Below are 21373 nucleotides of genomic sequence, written 5' to 3' on the forward strand. Positions count from 1 at the left end.
GGAGAGGCCTATGTCCAAACGTGGACGATAGAAGGCTAAGAAGAAGAATTTGCCGTGTAAAGACAGAAAAAGTAGGGATAGCCGTAAAATATTTGCGAATTATGTACCAATGGCCTTAATTGGTAAAAATAAAAGTTGGCAAAATTCGTTAAAAGTAGAAAACTTTGAAAGGTTTTACTTGATTTTTCCAAAGTATCTACTAAAAGGAATATGTGGTATTTTTCGTGTCCCTACAAAATGTCCACCTCAAATTGACGTGTTTTTGCATATTTTTAGATTTTCTAAAATAACCGAATTATAGATGGTGGGACGTTTTCAAATTAAATCACTGTATACAGGGTGTCCATGAAGTATATTATGCAGGAGAAGAGAGTAATTACCATCGTCATGGTGTAGGATTCATAGTCTCAAACGAGGTTAGCAAATTTGTTAGGGCGGTATGCCAGGTATCTGAACGAGTCATAATGATTCAGTTGAACGCGAAACCCAGAAACATAAATTTAATACAAGTGTATGCACCGACAGCGGAAAGTGAACTGGAAGAACTTGACAAGTTCTACGCCGATGTAAAAACTGTTACCGACCAACTCAAGACTAGAGATCTCACCATTCTGATGGGTGACCTTAATGCTAAGATAGGAAAAGGCAGACAAAGTAATATTATTGGCTGTTATGGACTGGGCGATAGAAATGAAAGGGGAGACTATTTCGCAGATTTTTGCAAAGAACATAATCTATGTATAATGAATACCTTTTTCAAATTACCTAAAAGGAGATTATATACGTGGAAATCTCCAGCAGATACCCCCAATAATATCGTAAGAAACCAAATTGACTACATAACCATCAGTGAGCGTTACAGAAATGCAGTAAAGTCTGTAAAAACCTATCCTGGCGCCGATGTGCCATCTGATCACAATCTATTGTTAGCCGAAATAAAATTAAAACTAAACGGATAAAACAACAACGATCCTCTAACAAACTGGATACCGATTTTATTAGAAACAACAGTCAGGGGATTTCAAACAATTTAGAGAGCAATTTTGAGAATAGCGAACAACAAGAATCCATCGAGGATCATTGGAACCAAATCAAGACGATTATAAGCAACTCAACTCCAAACTTCAAAGAGAAAAATCAAAAGAAGCAACAGTGGATGAACGATGAGATTTTGAATTTGATGGAAAAAAGACGCAAATTTAAGAATCAAAACATCGAAATGTATAAACGCATTAATAAAGAGATAAGGACTAAAATACGAGCGGCAAAAGAAACATACTTTGAAAAAAAATGTTTAGAAATTGAAGAGTTGCAGAGAAAACATGATTCATTTAATATGTATAAAAAAATAAAAGAACTCACCGGTCAGAACAAAAAACATGCAAATAACATCGTTGATAGAGACGGAAAACTGATTATCACTGATTTGGATAAAATAGACAGATGGAAAGAATACATTGAGGAACTGTTTAATGATGAAAGGCCCGAGCTTGAAATTAACGAAGTAGTTACAGGACCTGACATAACTATGGACGAAATTGAACAAGCAATAAGATTAGCAAAGACCAGAAAAGCGACGGGACCAGACGAAATACCGAATGAAATAATAAAGCTCTTCGAAAATTCAGGTAAAAGATCTCTCCTTCATCTTTTTAATAAAGTTTATCAAACTGGCTATATACCAACGGATTGGCTGCTGTCGACTTTTGTGACGATACCTAAAAAAGCAAACGCGAAAATATGTAGTGACTACCGAACCATTAGCTTGATGAGTCATGTTTTAAAGATATTTCTACGAATTTTGCACTCTAGGATGTACCAAAAAATAGAAGAACAGCTTGGTGATACACAGTTTGGATTCCGCAATAACCTTGCGACCAGAGAAGCACTGTTTAGTATTCAGGTTATGGTACAGAGATGCAGAGATGTCGGACATCCGGTTTATATGTGTTTCATTGACTTTGAGAAGGCCTTTGATCGGGTAAAACATACGGAAATGATTGCTATTCTTCAGAAAGTGGGTATTGATGATAAAGACCTACGCATTATCAAAAATCTTTACTGGCATCAACGTGCAAACATCAGGATTGGCTGGGACACGTCTGAAGAACTTCAAATACGAAGAGGAGTAAGGCAGGGCTGCATTTTGTCCCCACTAATATTTAACATCTATTCTGAGTTTGTTTTCAATAAAGCAGTGGATAATGCTCAATGTGGTATCAAAATGAATGGCGTCAATATTAATAATTTGAGATATGCGGATGACACGGTGTCAATTGCGAGCAATTATGAAGAACTTCAACATCTGATTAATAGGATTACCACAACGTGTGATGAATATGGACTCAAGCTAAACACCGCAAAGACCAAGGTGATGGTTGTCAGTAAGACGCCAATACAACCGGAAGTAGTAACAGCTTATGGTGAACAATTAGAGAGAACTAACAGTATCACCTACCTTGGATGTAATCTAAATGAGAACTGGGACATGAGCAAAGAAATTAGAATACGTATAGAGAAGGCCAGAGCTGCATTCTTTAAGATAAAGAAACTTTTATGTGGAAACAACATTACTTTGAATCTTAAAATTAGATTAGTGAGATGTTATGTGTTCTCTACTCTTTTGTACGGTGTCGAAGGTTGGACTTTAACAGATACTCTTCTCAAGAAATTGGAAGCCTTTGAAATTTTGGTATACCGAAGAATCCTACGAATAAGTTGGGTGGATAGAGTTCGTAACGAAGTTGTTTTGCACCGGATGGGAAAAGTCACAGAAGTCGTCAGAACAGTTAAAAATCGAAAACTTGAATATTTTGGCCATGTTATGCGACACCCAGAGAGATATAATATACTCCATTTAATAATACAAGGCAAGGTAGACGGAAGAAGAGGGCCAGGTCGAAGAAGAACGTCATGGCTTAAAAACCTGAGAGAATGGTATAACAGATCCTCTGCATCCCTTTTCCGAGCTGCCGTTAACAAAATTGCTATAGCCAATTTGATAGCCAACGTTCGATAATCGAGCACGGCACATGAAGAAGAAGATACAGGGTGTCCAGAAACTCTATGACAAACGAAGACCAGAAATTCCTCAGATAATTTTAAGACAATTTAACCCAATTCACCTAGTCCGAAAATCCCTCCTAAGGGAGCTAGAGTTTACTATTGCTTTTCATGTTAGTCAGTCCTGTGCCACTAATTCTCATTGTCTCACTCCCATTTTCTCCAGATCTTCTTTGACTGCTACGTTCCACCTTTTTCTAGGCCGTCCTTCCATCTGACCTTTCCCAGAACACATTGTTTACAAGGCGATTGTCGCTACTGCGTATAACATGCCCTGCCCATCTGAATCTATTGGCCTTTAATATATCTGACTAGATTTTCCTATCCGACTAGAGACTCTTCCGAATAGAGTATCTGCGCCTCCATTCGTTTGTCACGTTCTCTCTGCAAGGGCCATATATCATTCGAAGGATTTTACGTTCCCACACCAGCAATTTATTTACTTCTCTTTTTGTTAGCGTCCATGTTTCGCTTCCATACGCGACTGCTGGTCGTATTATGGTCTTATATATCTGAATTTTTGCACCTCGTTAAGGAAGTTTTGACTTCATTAGATCCATAAGGAAAATTTCCTGTAGCTGGCTGTATACCATTAATTACAAAAATTGACGAAAAAGATCTTCTGTGTAAAAGGTATATTTATTTGAAAACCCCAATAAAGGGCCACATTAAAAAACAGAACGTTTTCGCTCTAATGAGAGCATCATCAGTGTTCTAAGCAAGCTCTACATGCTAAGCCACCAAAAATACATGGGTTAAAACCCTTAAAACCCGACTAAAAGCCTTACATTGGCGTGTTATATATTAAACCCTGGCGATGGGTGAAATTTAAAAAAGATATACCTCAAGGCATCATATGACTATACCACGAGCATGTGGGTGGTTGAGTTGATTTCTCTGTCTTCACAAAGAGAAAGGTGAAAGCCAACTGATCCGTCCTTCATTAGATGTTGCATTGCAAAGAAATATCTGGTTCCTGCCATTATTCGCGTCTCAACTTCTCGCTCTATTTTGTTGTCATTTGTGATTGTTGCTCCTAGATATGTAAATTCGTTAACCACTTCGCAGTTATGATTTTTTATAGTAATGTTTTGCCTTATCGCCGTCGTTCTTGTTTTGAGGCAACCATATATTTTGTTTTGTCTTCATCTATTTTTAGACCGATGTTTAACTACATCTACGTCATCGGCAAAGGCGAGTATGATTTTTGCTCCCCGAGCAGTTATGCCTGGTATGATTTTTGGATAAATTTTTCGCATGACATATTCTAAGGCCAGGTTAAACAACAATGGGGACAACGGATCTCCCTGTCTCAGTCCAGAATTTACGCAGAAAGCATTTGATATTTCCCCCCTATTCTAACTTACACACATAGTTACGACACATATAACATACATACCTATACACACATTTGTGTTACCATAGTTAGTTTCTTGGGTACGCCAAGCTCGATCATTTCCTTCCATAATATTACACGATTAATTAAATCATAAGCCTGTTTGAAATCTATAAAGATCTGATGCACGTCCTGATTATATTCCCAATACTTTTCAAGCATTTGTTTTTAAAGATGGCGTCTTGTAATTAGTTTTATTGAAATACCTCCAGAACGCTTCTATTTAAAAAAAAAACGATAACTGGTACGCCTATTTTCTTCCAGAGACAAAACGATTTCATCAATTGCGAATTTCTAGTACCGGTCATTGGCATCCGTTTTGGGTAATTATTTATTAAGCGCAACAGGCCTTGTAGGCCTAGGGCTAAAATGTTTGCATTTCTGATTACATAAATAATATAATAAATAGCATAACTTACATAACTTATAAAACTTTATATAATTTATAATTTATAAAAATTTATAAAATTTTATTTAAATACACTTAGTCTTTTTATACACTCCTTCACCACCTCTCTCCGTCTCCTTCTGTCCAATGCTAGTTCTTTCCATCTCTCAATGTTACTTTTCTTCAAGTCTTCATATACACTGTCCTTCCATCTTTTCCTTGGCCTGCCTTTCCTCCTCTTTTATATTGGTCTTCGTGAGAGTACCATTTTTGGCATTCATTTACTTCCCGTTCTCTCTATGTGCCCCAAGTATCGTATTCTCTGTGCTTTGATCGTCGTCGTAATCGTTGGCTCTTGATATAGTTCTTCCAATTCTTTATTGGTTCTTCTTCTCCACTGACCTTCTATTTTCACACCTCCATATATTGCTCTTTGCATTTTTCTCTCCCATCTTTCTAAAAGGTATGTTTCTGACTTTTTGAGCACCCATGTTTCGCTTGCGTATGTTACTGTAGGTCTGGTAACAGTCTTATAAATTCTTATTTTTGTTTTTCTTGATACGTATTTGGATTTCAATAATGTGCGTAATGCTCCATATTTTTTATTTCCTTTAGCTATTCTTGCCTTTATCTCCCCTTCTTCATGACCATTTTCATCTATTTTGGCTCCCAGGTAAATAATTTCTTTGGCTCTTTTGAACGAGTATGTTTTTTCTCCATCTATTTGTACTATGATGTTATTCTCTTTTTCTTTTTGGATCTCTCCCATTATCAACCCTCATTTGGGTAGGACAACCGATATTTTGTCACATAACTTTTTGTCTTTTAACTTTTAACACTTTCGGTGCCCATCTTGAACAAGCGCCACTTGGCTGGTTCCACGTACTTAAATAGTTCATTTAGTAACACAGTACTACTGACGACTGACGCCACTTATGCGTCATCGGTACCTTTCCAACCTTCGTGACGTTACTCGTGCGTCATGAGCACCGAACTTTTTGACGCTGGATTATTAAATTGTGAGGTATTATAGTACTGTGCTTTAAATCGGTAAAAAACGAAAACTGGTACGTTTATTTATCTTCCAGAGATAAATCGATTTCCTCAGTTGCTAATTTCTGGTAACGCTCATATGCGTCCATTTTGGGTAGGCCAACAGTTGTTTTATCGCATAGGTTTTCGTCTTTAATTTTAAGCATTTTTGACACTAGATTATTAAATTATTAAACATTCCAGTACTAAAAGTTACTTTTGCTTTAAGTCGGTGGAAAATGCGCCGTTTTTTTATTGAAAAGGTTTTTCAAATCGATTTTTCTAGAAAACGGTGCATCCTACCGAATTAAAGCAAGGGTACCTTTTAGTACTAGATTACCTCACAATTTAATAATCCAGAATCGAAAATGTTTAAAAGTAAAGACAAAAAAGTTACGCGATAAAATAACCGTTGCCCTACCCAAAACGGACGCCTATGACCAGTACTAGAAATTCGTAATCGATGGAATCGATAAACATAAATATGCGTATCAGTTTTCGTTTTTCTAAATAGAAGCGTTCTGGAGATATTGAAAAAAATAATTACAAGGCGCCATCTTCAAAGAGCTCTAGCTCCCTTATAAACCATTTTTGGACTAGGTGAATTGGGTTAAATTGTCTTAAAATTATCTGAAGAATCTCTGGTCTTCGTTTGTCAGGAGAGTTTCTGGACACCCCGTATATTTGATAATAGTCTAGTTACTAAACAATTAAAAGTATTTTCCTTAAAAGCACGTTTTTGTTTCAGATAGAATGGACCCTGAGGTTTTTAGCCATAAAATCGAGTTTCATTATGCTGTTCGCCTTCCTATTTAAGCCAGTAACTACAACTAGTTCAACCAAAAAGAAGCAAATATCATTTCGCAGTATTTTTAACCTTGCGTTACTGAAAAATTTCAAATATGTCGTCTGGGTGTCGACGATCGCATTTTCATTATTCGGCTATTTCGTACCTTACGTCTATATGCCGAAACTTGTGAAGGAGAAATTTGAAGATGGCTCTGATACTAAGCTGCCCATAATGTGTATTGGAATAGCATCAGGTAATATTATGTAGTTTAAATAAAACTTGAAATGTATCTAAATAAAGGTTGTCACAATTTTTATACAAGCTTTGAATTGAATAGGAAACACTGTTTTTTTCTTTCTTTAGATTGTAGTTTTCTTGTTGAATCATAAAGTAGGGGAGAGGCTTGTATGTATTATACTATAATAGTCCGTCCGCTGTAACTTTTCCCATGCGGTACGATTCATTTTCAATCAAATTACGTCAAAACATAAATTCAAACGAACGTCGATGTGTAAATACATTTTGTATACTGTATACTATATACTACACACATCGGCGTACGTTTCACTTTCTGTTTTGACTTAATTTGATTGAAAATGAATCGTACCGCATGGAAAAAGTTATAGCGGACGGACTATACCTTGGGCCAGCTTGTACCATGGGCCACCCCATTTTTGTTTATTTTGCGCGCGAACTCTCAATGTTTCTTATCTAAATTTCTTCTACAATCGTCGTCTTTCTGTGGATAGTTGTTGTTGAACGTGATTAGAAATCGTTTGCGGCTATCGTAAAAATATCGTGTTTTATTTCGTGAAAAGTAACTATTTATAGGATACGTAATTTTCCTTTCTAATTTTTGTATTAACAGATATCGTAAAATAAATCACAAGGTGTGTATGCCCATACTAATAGGCAGTTAAAAAACATAGTGAGAAATATAATAAAAAACCGTTTTATTAGGTTAAATTCACATTTGTTTTCTTTTCGGCCGAGTCTTCCTTGGACCGCTATCACGTATTGTACGTTGGACCGTACAAAATTAATGAGAAAAAAGAAGACACAGTTTTATGTTGCACAAGTAACTGCTGTAAGTCCCTACTTAACGGTCCAGTCAGTGGCGTAGCGTGAGTTGTTGCATTGTTGTGAGCATTGTTGGGGGATTTTTTCTTCTATCCATATCTCTCGTATTAGTTGATACATATGTTGTGTCAAATTCCTTCCTCCTTGCTTGAGTAGTTCTGCCGGTATTTTATCTATTTCCGGTGCTTTATGGCTTTTTTGTATGTGGATTGCCGTTTGGACCTCCTCTAGCGTTGGGGGTCTAGTTAATTCATTTTCTTCTCGCATCTTCCCCCAGCTCTTGTTGTTGTACCTCCTGCCGTGCCTGCTGCTGCCTCTGTTGTTGTAATGGTGGTTGTGCCCCTTTGTTTAATACTTCCTTAAAATATGTCATCCAGGTTATCTTAATTTCGTCCATATCGCTAATGATTTCACCCTTCTTATTTTTGCAGAGGCTAGTCTTCGGTTTGTATCCCTGTCTTAAATGTTTAATAAGTTGGTATGCACTACGTGTTTCGTTTTCCTTAAACTCCCTCTCTATGTTTAGTATCCGTTGGTTTTCGTACTTTCTCTTTTTCTGCCTGCACAGTTTATCTGCTCTTCGTCTTTTGTTCTCAAATTCTGTTTTTCTCTCTCTAGTACGTCTGAGTATGTAATTCTTATGTGCTTCATTTCTTTCCTGTATAGCTTGTTTGCATTCTTCATCGAACCATGTTTCTTCTCTCCGTTGTGTCTTTGTTCCTATGACTTCTTTCGCTGTGTTTAGTATGATACTGCTTATGGTGTTCCATTGATTTTCTATTGTGGAGTCTGCTCTGTTTTCTTCTAGTAATTTTTCATCAACTGTTCTCTCAAATCTTTCTTGTACCTCAGGGACTTTTAGGTTATCTAAGTTTAGTTTTTCTTGTTTTGGATATTGTTCCTTTACCTGTCGACTGATTTTGCATCTAAACCGTGTCTGCACTAGTAGATGCTCTGAGTCACAGCTTGCGCCACGTCTGCTTTTTACATCTGATATACTCGTCGCCATTCTTTTTTCAGTCAGTATATGGTCTATTTGATTTATTGTGTTTCCGTCAGGTGATATCCAAGTGTCCTTATGTATGTCCCGATGTGGGAAGCATGTCGAACGTGGGATTGCATCGATAAAAATTCAAAATTATGGTGCAACGTATGTGACACTTAAATCGGCCCTATTTATAAGCTGAGCTGGGTTAAGCTGGATCTTAAGATTTGTTGGTGCAACCAGGCATTAATATTTTTATTTTTCAGTACCGTAGCCTATTACTAGTACAGTTCATATTATTTTTCTTGTTCTTTTACTTATAATGTCTTTTCAACTTGGCTTTTTTAGTCTTTTGTTGTCATCTGTACTTTTCCCTCCGAATGAAACAAATGGTATTTAATTTTAACAATTAACTACAATACTAATTTATAATATAGTAATTTTAGCAATATTAATAATTTTACAAATAACTGCTGTTTGCTAACATTTTGAATTATATATTTTATATCTTCTTCTTAAGGTGCCTTCTCCATTACTGAAGGTTGGCTATAACTACAGCAAATTGCTCTCTATCTTGAGAAATTCTTAGTATCGAATGTGTGTCCATACCTGTCCAGTCTCTCACGTTTTTCAGCTAGGAGCATTTTCTGCTTCCTGGACCTCTTCTTCCTTCCACTTTCCCTTCCATTATGAGTCGTAAAAAGTTGTATCTTTCTCCTCTGTGAATTATGTCTAGATATCTCGTTTTTCTATTTTTTACAATATTTAGGAGTTTTCTTTCAGTCTCCATTCTTCCCAGCACCTCGTTGTTGACCACGTGATCTGTCCAAGAGATCTTCAGCATTTTTTCTATAAATTTTCTTTTTCGAAATTTCTATAAATATAGAAATTGTCGTTAGAGCTGTTTTGGGGTTTTAGCCAAATTTTGCAAACCAAGATTATTTAATTAGTGAATAAATTTCAACCTATTTACAGGGCCCCCGTAACCACGCGTGCAACGCGTGCGGCGCACGCGGGCGCAGCCCCAAAAGGGCGCCAAACCGAAGGTTTGGCAAATAAGAAATATTTATTTTAACGAGATATTCATTTTTTATAAAATTTTAATTTTACATTTTTAACGAACATCTGGAGAAATTTGAAAAATAAAAAAAAAATTGTGTTAGTGAAAATTAGTGAAAAAATAGTTAAAATCGTATTTTATATTTGGTGTTAATAATTTACTATTATTATTGTATTTTTTTTAAACTTAAAACAGCATAATATCGGAATAAATGTTTGGCAGTACTTATTCGTAAATCGTAAAAAATTGTTTAGAGGTCAAAACTTGTTGGGTTGTAATATTCTGTACAGCTTTTAAACTTTCGTGGATTTTTGAAATTAAAATAACTTCATAAAAATTTGTCATCGGGGTTTTTTTGAGACGAGGAATTCAAATTTTGAAAAATAAAGTTTGACGGTGGATAGGTTGGATTTTAGGTTAAAAAGATTTTTTAATAATTTAATAGAAACACTCAATTTGATAAATAATAGATGTTATAAAAAGGCATAGATAGTAATACATATAAAAATAATATGTACGTTTATATTTAAATTCAGGGAGCAAGTAGATATAAAGCAAGTTCTTTACTATTAAATATCCAATCATTTAGATTTATTTTAATAATGATTATTTGGTATCATGTTTATTCCGGATTAATATTATAAGCAAAATGATACAACGTGTAACAATAATTATTGACATTAAAGTATGTCAAAAGTATTTAAAGAATCTAGTTGATCATTTTAAAAATTACAGCCTCCCCCTTAGCGTTTTAAAATTAGTATGTATTTTGTGTAACACCAGCAGCAAAAAGCTCATTTTGATGCCCACGAAAAGGGGCGCCCGCCTGCAGTGCATCACTTGCAGGCCCGTTATCGCCGGCCCTGTGTGGCTCAATGGTAAGCGAGCCGACCTTTGGATCCAAGGGATGTGAGTTGTGAATCCCAGCTGAGTATCGAGATTTTCTTTATTAAAAATCAGTTAATAGAAATAATTTCTATCCTTCTGGGATCGGTAAAGGGAGTGCAGACGTTCGGATACAATTAACGTCTCTTTGTAAACACAATGAAAGAGACTTTACTATATGACAAGACATTTACTCAACACACACACTACACATTACACTATAAGCTGAATGTGAAATCAACTGTACAATGCCAATGGCTAAAAAAATTGGAATTCACGGAGATGAAAATGTTGTTGAAGGAATAATTGCCCAAGCGGGAAAATTGGCAGCCGATGAACAAGGTTTTCCTTCGTTAAATATCGTGAGACGAAAATATAAACCAAAATTTTTCGATTGTGAACATAGAAAAGAGACATTTGAAGATCCAAAAACCGCGTTTAAAATATTATTATTTTTTTTAGAATAATTGGTCAAATTCATTAAATAGTAGATTTGATACGATGTCTTATTATGATAATGATTTTGGTTTTTTCAGTGATAGTTTTACATTAAGTGACAAGTTAACAAAAGATAACTGATCCAGTAAAGACGGAGGCAAAAGTAAAGATTTATGCAACTGAATTATTTAGCGAGATAAAAACTTTATAATTAGGTACTTTAATTACCTAACTCATCAGATCCACTTGATATTCTTCAATATATATTTGAAATAATTTAACTTCATCTTTACCAAATATCACTGTTTCATGAAGAATCATCCTCGCTTTACCGGTGTCTGTTGCTTCTGGTGAGATATCATCTTCAAAATTAAAGTTAATTAAAAATTGTTTGAGCTGTACTATGTATGGTACAAAAAAGATTATCTGGTTTGGTAATATTAACAATCGAGCAAGAGCTCGTCAATAATATCGACTTTAAAGATATTATAAAAGAATTTTGCTGCCGTCAAATTTTGAAAAACACCCACTTAATTCAATTTAGATTTAAGATACCGATTTCTAGATTAAAGGACGTTGGCGCAAAATTTCGCGCCAATGTGTTTTAAATGCATTATTTTATTTTCGAATCCTGAGAAAACTAATATGTAAGAATTTTTGAAAAATTTAAACGCAGAATGAAAGATTGCATTATTACCGAGTGCCGAAAGTTCCTGAAACTTCTATAATGTTTATTTTAATAAATTACAGGAGTGAAAAAAAAAGAAAAAATTTAGTGTAATTTTTAATTTCAAATATCTCATTCAAAAGAACTTTTTAGTCATTCTAAGGGACTTTCGGCCCTCGGTAATACTGTAATCTTTCATTCTGCCATTAAATTTTTCAAAAATACTTATTAGTTTTCTTAGGATTCGAAAGAATGAATGCATTTAAACACATTGGCCCGAAATTTTACGCCTATGCCCTTAACTGATATACATATTAACGTTTTATTTGTTTTTTTGCCATTATGAGTAAAATTAGTTACAAGAAAAATAAAATTTGAGTTCTTGCAATGTCTGTTGTTTTATTACGAGTAAAAAATAAAAAATAGATTTATCTCATAAATGGATATAGGTAGATTTAAAGGGCGCCAAAATATATCCAGCACGCGGGCGCCGCTCAGCCTTGCGGGGGCCCTGCCTATTTATGTCCGTATTCAAATATAACATTAGAGACATTTCTATTCATTTATGTTATATTTTGTATTACGAAATTTAAAAAGTAAAATTAAAATAAAAGTTTTAATTATTACTATTATTGCTATTATTACTACAGTAAAACCTATGTTAACGGCCACCTGTCAAAACCGGCCACCTGTACTAGCCGGCCAATTTCAAAGTACCCCAAACCAAAATTTGTGGACTACAAAACCTGATATTAGCGGCCACCTTTTTATATCGGACAATATTTCTGTCATTTTTAGTGACCGTTATTGACAGGTTTTACTGTATTAGGCTTTAATTACATAATCGTGAAGTTATCGGGGGCCGCTCGGGGTAATTTGGCCTAGGGCCGCAAATACCCTAAATCCGGCACTGGGTTCAGAGTACAGTACTGGTTTGTACCTTGGACCAAATTAGCTCTAATAAATAAAATTCTAAAAAATGTGTTTGGTTTTGTTTTATTAAAATGACCTTTTAATAGAGTATAATACTATGGTGTGTTAACTATAAGTTAGTCCAAAAATTTTTCCTTGTTTAAAAACTTAAAAATAATTGAGCTTAGAAAAAATCCGGTTCAAGGTACAAGCCTACCTCCTACATAAGATAGGGTTATGTATGGAATAGCACATCAGACAATAAATAGCTTCCACGGCTTTGTTTGCATTTCTTCTTTAAGTGCCTTCTCCCAATCGGAGGTTAGATATCATCATCACTATCTTTACTCTATGTACCGTTGCTCTCTCTGAAAAGTTATATAGAACTGCATTTAAACCAGTCCCTTAAATTCTTCAACCATGACACTCTCCTTCTTCCAATACTCCTTCCGCCTCTTATCTTCCCTGTATTATCAGTCTTAGCATTTCATATCGCTGTCCCCTCATTACGTGTCCCAGATATTGTAACTTTCTTATTTTTATTGTGTTTATTAATTCGCATTCTTTGCCCATTTCTCGCAATACTTCCGGTTGGTTTTCTTCTCTATCCATGCTATTCTAAGCATCTTTCTGTAACACCACATTTCAAATGGCTGTAGCTTATTTATGTGTTTTTGCTTCAATGTCCAGCTTTCATGTCCATATTGCAGTATCGAGAACTCATAGCATCTCAAATCTCTTACTGTCAGTTCCAATCCAAGGTCTTTGCTGCAGAGAACTGTTTTCAATTTTACAAACGCATTTCTTGCTATTTCTATTCTAGTTCTGATTTCTTTTGTTTGATCATTTTTCTCTGAAATCCAGGTTCCTGGGTATTTGTATTTATCAACCACTTCTATCGGTACATTTCCCAAATGTATGCTTGTTTGTATGTCTGTTTTCTTAGTTATTATCATGTATTTGGTCTTTTTTATATTTATTTTTAGTCCATATTCTTAACAGAAACTGTATGTTTTGTTTAGTAGTAGTTGGAGTTGTTCAGCAGAGCTTGTCATAATTAGGGTGTCATCTGTACCTATATATCTTATGTTGTTAATAGATCTTCCGTTAATTATTATTCCTTCACTTTGAGATAGTAATGCTTCTTCAAAAATGGCTTTACTATATACATTAAAGAGTAATAGAGACATAATACATCCATGCCTAACTCCTCTCCTGATTTTAATTTCTGGACTGGGTTCGATATCTATTACAATTTGTGCTCTTTGATTCCAGTAAAGGTTTGTTATTATTCGTAAGTCCCTTTTGTCTGTTTTTTTTTTCTTTAGAAATTGGACTAATTTTGCATGTCTTACTTTGTTTGCACATCATCATTCTGTTTGCCTTATCCTTATGCGGGGTCGACGTCCCTAGTTGCAGGACCAACGTCCTGCCTAATCGTCTCCCCCCAGATCTTGTTTGGTCTTCCTCTCCTACTCCTTCCAGGAATCTGCACTTCAGCAACTCTTCGTATTGTGTGATTAACGTCTCGACGTTGAACATGACCAAACCATCCCAACCTATGGTCTCTCATTTTGGCATCAATCGGTGTCGTACCTAGACTTCTCCTAATATACTCATTTTTAATTTTATCCTTTTTTGTCACTCTACTCATCCATCTAAGCATTATCATTTCCGCCACATGAATTCGTTGTTCCTCTTTCTTTTTAACTGCCCAACAGTCAGTTCCGTACATCATAGGCGGTGTTATGGCTGTTTTATAGAATTTTCCCTTCAACTTCATTGGAATTTTTCTGTCACACAACACACCACTCTCTTACTTCCACATCATCCATCCATCCCTAATTCTACTGCATGAATATCCATATAGTTCTCCATTACTCTGTAATACCGATCCCAGGTACTTAAAATTATTGCTTTTCACAATAATTTCACCATCCAATCCATTTTATTTGTAGTAACTCCACCTTTAAATGAACATTCCAAATACTCTGTTTTTGTCCTACTAAGTTTTAAACCTTTCTCCTCCAGAGCTTGTCTCCACTGTTCCAGTTTTTGTTCTAAGTCTCTTTCACTATTTCCCACTAACACGACATCATCAGCAAACATTAAGCACCATGGAATGTTACCCTGTAGTTTAGTTATCTGTTCCAAAACTAATGAGAATAAATACGGACTAAGCACCGAGCCTTGGTGCAATCCTACTTTCACATGAAATTTATCAGTCTCTCCCACACCTGTCCTAACACTATTCGTTACTCCCTCATACATATCCCTCACTATCTTTACATATTCATCAGGGACTCCTTTCTTATTGAGTGCCCACCACAGAATCTCTTCTTTCCTTGCACATAAATATGTACGTATTTTTTTGTTGAATTTCCTCGTTCAATTAGTTCCGCCTACAGCTACCCTCAAGTAGTTGGAGGCTTAGGTGAATAACCTCATAAAGAGAAATCCAAGAGTGTTACCTCCCACGATCTAGAATCTAGAGGGTAATTCTGATCACCGAAACGAGTACACGATCAAGAAATGTCTCATGTAGTAATTGAATCCGATGTCACATGGTATTAAAATGTTATATTCACTCTATTCTTCTTTATGGTGTCAAGCTTGGACTATAATTGTTGACTTAATGAGAAAGCTGGAAGTTTTTGAGATGTTGCTTTTTAGGAGAATCTTGAAAATACCATGGACCGATCATATTACAAACGAAATGGTGTTGCACAGAAATGGAAGAGGCAACAGGATTGGGTTAAACACGCAGATGCTTTTAAGAAAAGCAGAAGAGAGAGACGAATTTGAAATGGTTATAGCTAACCTTCATTAGTGGAATCGGCACTACAAGAAGAAGAAGAAGAATAAAAAATATAAATGGACAATGGCATAAACTGGAAAACCTACAAATTGGCCCACTGATAAAAATAAAATACCCAATGCGATTTACTTTTTCTTTTCAAGGAAAGTTACCATAAATTTTATGAAAATAATTATACCAGTTCTAAATAGTTTAGCTCTCTTCGAGCTGGAGTCTTCAATTTCTTTTAATTCCTTAGGGATCGATTTTCATGTTTTTGTGTTGAAATGTGGTATTAGATTTCTTTTCTTGAGCATTTTTCAGTGCGTCACAATTGATAGAAAAAAAGGTAAGTCCGTGATAATATACATTTTAGTGATATGACATTTTAGTTAAATCTGACAGTTGTCACATTTTATTTGCAATTTGTGATAAAATCAAATCAATTGTGTTTGTTGCATTTATAAAATGGTATTTTCTTTGATTTGTATAGTCTTATAAATTGTACAGATTATATCTATTCGTAGATATATTATATAATTCGTAAATATTTTTTTTTCGATTATAGCGCCATCTATTGACAACTAGAATAAATGTTATAAATGTCACCGATGAAATGTAATCACCGACGTGCGTTTTTTTCTGTCACATGCAATATAATGCCTTAGAAAGAAATCGAAAAACTGTGACGCACTGACAGATTCTCATGAGAAAAAGCATACATCAGTAAATATGTCCATAAAACACCGATTTGTTTCTAAAACAATATGCTAAGAATATTTGATTATTATTTGAATGTTTAAATAAAACACTAATTTGTTTTTAAAACAACTCGCTAAAATATTTGATAATTATTTGAATGTTTGGTTAATAACTAAATATTATTGAAAACTTAATTTTTTTACGTTTTATATACATTGGTAGTTGTATAATCTAAATAAACAATAATATTAATATTATTTCAGGTATTGGAAGACTTATTTTTGGCTATATAGCTGATTTGCCAAAAGTAAACAGGATATACATGCAACAGCTCAGTTTCTTTAGCATAGGTCTCATGACTATGCTATTGCCTTTCACTGTTGGACACTATGCATGGCTGGTTGTCATTACGTTAGCCATGGGGCTTTTTGACGGCTGCTTTATTTCTCTCTTAGGTAAGAATATCTTTGCATTATACTGGGTGTCCCCGAAAATAGTGCATTCCTTAAAGGTATACGTAGAAGGTACCATGTAGAGCAAAAAAGTCTTATAACATTTTTTTCTAAATTCAACCGTTTGGCCAAAAAACCAAAATACATTTTGGTATGCAAATTGAAATCTGGCAACTACGTGCAAATCAAAAATCTAAAGATAGACAGTCACAATTCAAAAATAGTAGATTTCTTTGTATGTGTTACCTGGTAGTATTGTAATAAATCATGTAAATATCAACGAACCTGTCTTCGTCCTCAACATCAAACAAATCAAGAATTTGTTTTGTTTGATTTTTGATTTTCAAACATGGAAGGGTATGGCTTGAAATCAACATTTCAAGCACATTTTTGTTTTTTTTTTTTAAACTATGATACGTTTATTTTAGTTTTAAATTAAATAAGCTTATTGTGTACAATTAAAAGAATATTTGACAAATAAGCTAACGTTGACAAATTTTTACAGACAAGTTAAAAAAATGGATTTTGCGATGGACATTAGAATTCTTCACAGGATCATGTGAAACAACTAGACAACGCTGTCGAGTTTTTTATTTTTATCGATTTTTGAGTTCTTGGTATCACTCAGAAGTCAAAAAACGAAATTCTTTGTAACAAAAGGATGAAAATCAAAAATTCTTAGGTGCATTGATTTCATTTTAGGAATTTAACCATAGTTACTTAAGTAAAAGTCATAATCCAACACTTTCATTAATTCAGATAATAGCAAATGTCACATTATTAAAACAAGAACTAATTATTTTGCAGATACCTAGGTACCTACATTTCCGGTGTCAACAACCTTAAAATCACACCTCAAATAGTAAATAAACAAGGGGGTTCGATTATGTTAAATTTCCAAAGTCACAAACGAGTTTCCTAAACCTGTTGTCCGATTTAAGTGATTTTTTAAAATTCTATATTCTTTAACAATATCGCTGTAATAATATTGTTGCTAAACAGATGAATTTTCATTGTATACGGGGTGTACCAATGAAACTGTATTTTTTCTCAAACTTCTCATCACCCTGTGGAATTTTCTAGCATTTATAAAACACTCAAATTAAAACCCAACTACAGCCTCATGTTTTCTCAACATTGCGTTTTTTTATTCATTCGCTTATGTTGGACCATAAAAAAGTTAGGTACTTTACCAATTAGCCATGTTTTTCATCAATACAGGGTGTTCTTAAATAAGTATGGCAAACTTCAAGGGGTAATTCTACATGAAAAAATAATGACAGTTTGCTTTATAAACTTATGTCTGCAAATGCTTCGTTTCTGATATAGAGGGTGTTGAAATTTTTCTTACAAACTGACGATTTATTTATTGCTTTAAAACCGGTTGAGATATGCCAATGAAATTTGGTGGGTATTAAGACGTAGTTATTGTACATTTTTTAACATACAAGTAAGAATTTAATATTCACCATTGGCGCGCCAATGGTGAATATTAAATTCTTAATACCTACCTTTTTAAATCGACCAAATTTCATTCGCATATCTCAACCGCTTTTAGAGCAATAAATAAATCGTCAGTTTGTAAGAAAAATTTCAACACCCCATATATCGGAAACGAAGCATTTGCGGACATACCGTTTAAAAAGCAAACTGTCATTATTTTTTTATGCAGAATTACCCTTTAAAGTTTGCCACACTTATTTAAAAACCCCTGTATTGATGAAAAACATGGCTAGTTGTTAAAGTATGTAACTTTTTTACAGTCTAATGTAAGCGAACGAATCGCAAAACAAAATGTTAAGAAAACATGAGGCTATAGTTGGATTTTAATTTCAGTATTTTATAAATGCTAGAATATTCCACAGGGTGATGAGAACTTTGAGAAAAAAACACAGTTTGATTGGTGCACCCGTGTACAATGAAAATTTAACTGTTTAGCAACAGTACTATTACAGCGATATTGCTAAAGAATAAGGCTATAATAATAATATATTAAAAAAATCACTTAAATCGGACAACAGGTTTAGGAAATTCGAAACTTCAAAATTGACCAATTTTTAAGGTGTCCGGTTAATTTGGCACCCCAGTGTGTAATAGAGAACAATGTAATTTTTTTATATTGGCCAATCATATTGGTCCTAGTTACTGGACAATTGTCAAGGCCATAGCCCAAAAAAATTATAAGAAGAAAAAGTAATATTAAAGTTATGTTATTAAAAGGTAAACAATTGTATGTACAGTCCGTCTAATATACTTACCGTTGCACGTCATTATCTATGTCAGAGATCTAAATTGACATAGTTGCCAAAGTGTAAAAAAATCCTGAATCCATTTTTTAAATCAAATATATCACATAATTATTGCAAACGTGGATTATACAACAAAACAAATTAATATTGACTGTAAATAAATAAAAAGAAAAAGAAGAATTAAAAAATAATCTTACCCCCTCCGTGGCTCAGTGGTAAGAGCGCCTGCCTTTGGATCGAAAAAATCCGAAAGGTTGTGGGTTCGAATCTCACCAGGGTCAGAAATTTTTCATTTATTAAAATTTAATAAATGAATATAGTTTCTGTCCTTGTGGGATCGGTACTCACCGGAGGGACCGCAGACGTTCGGATACAATTAGCGTCTCTTTGCAAAAACAATGACGTCGACTTTGCAAAGTAACAAGACACTTACTCAACACACACACTACACATGACACTAGGTACCTAACTGTTCAAAATTACCGTACCTACCATGCCAATGGCCATTAGTTGTCGAGGCATTAGCTAAATAAAAAAAAATAATCTTATGTTAAAGTAAATAATAAAAACAGTAAATATAATAAAACAAATACTTATAGTAAAGAATAAAAACAAATATGAAGTGTCATCATCGCAACTGTTAAATAAATGTTACCAATTTATGCCAAAATGTCACCTTCGTTCGATTACAGTTACAGTGTGTTCCGAACAAAGTGTGCTTCATAAAAACGCTTTATAATCCATGTATACAAATTAAATGAAACATATTATTGTGTATTTCTTTAAGTTAACATTAAAAGAAATCTTCAAATATTATTTCTACGTGTATATAATAAAATATGTCTAGTGGCTGTAATTCCAGTGTACTCGGCAAAATGATTCTACAGTTGAGTCCGCGAGTCTTTACCCGTGCGTCATCATTTAAAGCATACGAAATAAGTCGGAAATTTACTAAACTCAACGGCAAATGGATATTATTCCGATCACGGGTTATTATAAAATTTGACGTTATCAAATAAATAGAATGTCAAATTTAAGTTTTGCTTTAAAATGTTGGTGCATAATTACAGCTACATTTGAAGTAGCTTAATAAATTATTTTATTATCATTGATTAATAAATAAATAAACAATTTATAAAAAAATTCAATAACATATTTTCTTTTTGTTATTTTATTCACTTTGGCGGAACCTTAAACACAAGCATTCAACTGTCAACAATGAGGTTAGCTTTGTACGTCGTCAAAATTTATCTTAAAATAACATAAACTTATCACAAAATTTCTAACTCCAATATAAAATTAGTTGTGAAAACAACTTTTTGTATACTATAAAAAACTTCAAAATGCAAAAACTCTATAAAATAACAGCAAAAAATTCAACACACTGACAGCCACAAAAGTAAACAAACCAAAACGTCAGAAATTGTACTTAAAATATGTGAAGACATCTCCAATCGTCTTTCTTTGTACCTATCTCTTTTCAATACACTGAGTCTAAATCGTTCATAAAAATAACATGTGTTTTTACTTAAATAACAGGCGGCAGCTGGTTTGTCATTAATTTCATGCGTGCAAGAGAATGATACTAAATAAAAAGTATGTGTTTTATCTCACCAGGTATTAATGACGCACGGGTAAAGACTCGCGGACTCAACTGTAAAAAAGAACACACCTATCGCCTAAATATTTCGTGTTGGTATCATGTGACGACACGGGCTATGACGCGGATGACGTGCAACGGTAAGGATATTAGATGGAGAGTAAATAAAATTAATTATTAAAATGCACTACTACAAGCAAAATACAATTAATTAAATTTACTTTTATACAATAATTGCATATCATATCAATGTTGTGGAGCAACATATAATTTTTCTTCTTCATTGACAGTAGATATGAAATATACGTCAATTTGACAATTTCAATTGACAATGAATTATTTAATAAAGTTGCAAGATTTCTCCGCTATTCGCGCACGATCGTTTCTCGTCTCCCCTCCAAGTACTTGCACACGGCGAATAGGACTTTTTTGTTGTTCTTCTACATTGTTGTATTATATCCATACCTTGCCTTAAAGGAACACGGGGACACCCTGTATATTTAGTGCCTTTGTTTTATACTGTTACTATTATGTAATAATGAAAACCTTGAGAATTAAAGGTTTTAATAAACTAAAATTGTACATACATTATGATTGACAAACTGTGATAGAATGATATGACAATGACATGACATTGACATGAGGGAATGACATAATGACAATAATGACAATAATAACAACAATAATAGTTATGCAGAAAGGAACACCACATTCATCCACGCTGTTAGTTTCTGACATAATCTTGTAAATGGGTAGGAGGCTTTCTTATTCGCTTTTGCAATATCAGTTCTGGGGGAACTGAAGTTGAAGTAGTTGGACCATCACCAGGAGCAGAAAAAGGTTGTTGAAGTTGACTATCTATGGTATTAATTTCTTC

At 34.1% G+C, this 21373-nt stretch overlaps 1 protein-coding gene across 3 annotated transcripts in view; it reads left to right on the plus strand.

Moving 5' to 3' along the window:
• LOC114335574 (monocarboxylate transporter 10) overlaps positions 1 to 21373 on the plus strand; it is a 208131-nt gene that overhangs the window by 141166 nt on the left and 45592 nt on the right. For all 3 annotated transcript variants that reach the window (XR_007698513.1, XM_050652808.1, XM_050652809.1), the window contains exons 3-4: positions 6628 to 6922; positions 16459 to 16650. Coding sequence is in view for 2 of the 3 variants with exons in the window: in XM_050652808.1 (XP_050508765.1) it covers positions 6628 to 6922; positions 16459 to 16650 (487 nt within the window). In the remaining variant the exon portion in view is untranslated. The remainder of the gene's footprint in view (positions 1 to 6627; positions 6923 to 16458; positions 16651 to 21373) is intronic.

This window comes from Diabrotica virgifera, chromosome 6 (assembly GCF_917563875.1).
Source record: "Diabrotica virgifera virgifera chromosome 6, PGI_DIABVI_V3a".
In the NCBI taxonomy this organism is placed as follows: Eukaryota; Metazoa; Arthropoda; class Insecta; order Coleoptera; family Chrysomelidae; genus Diabrotica; species Diabrotica virgifera.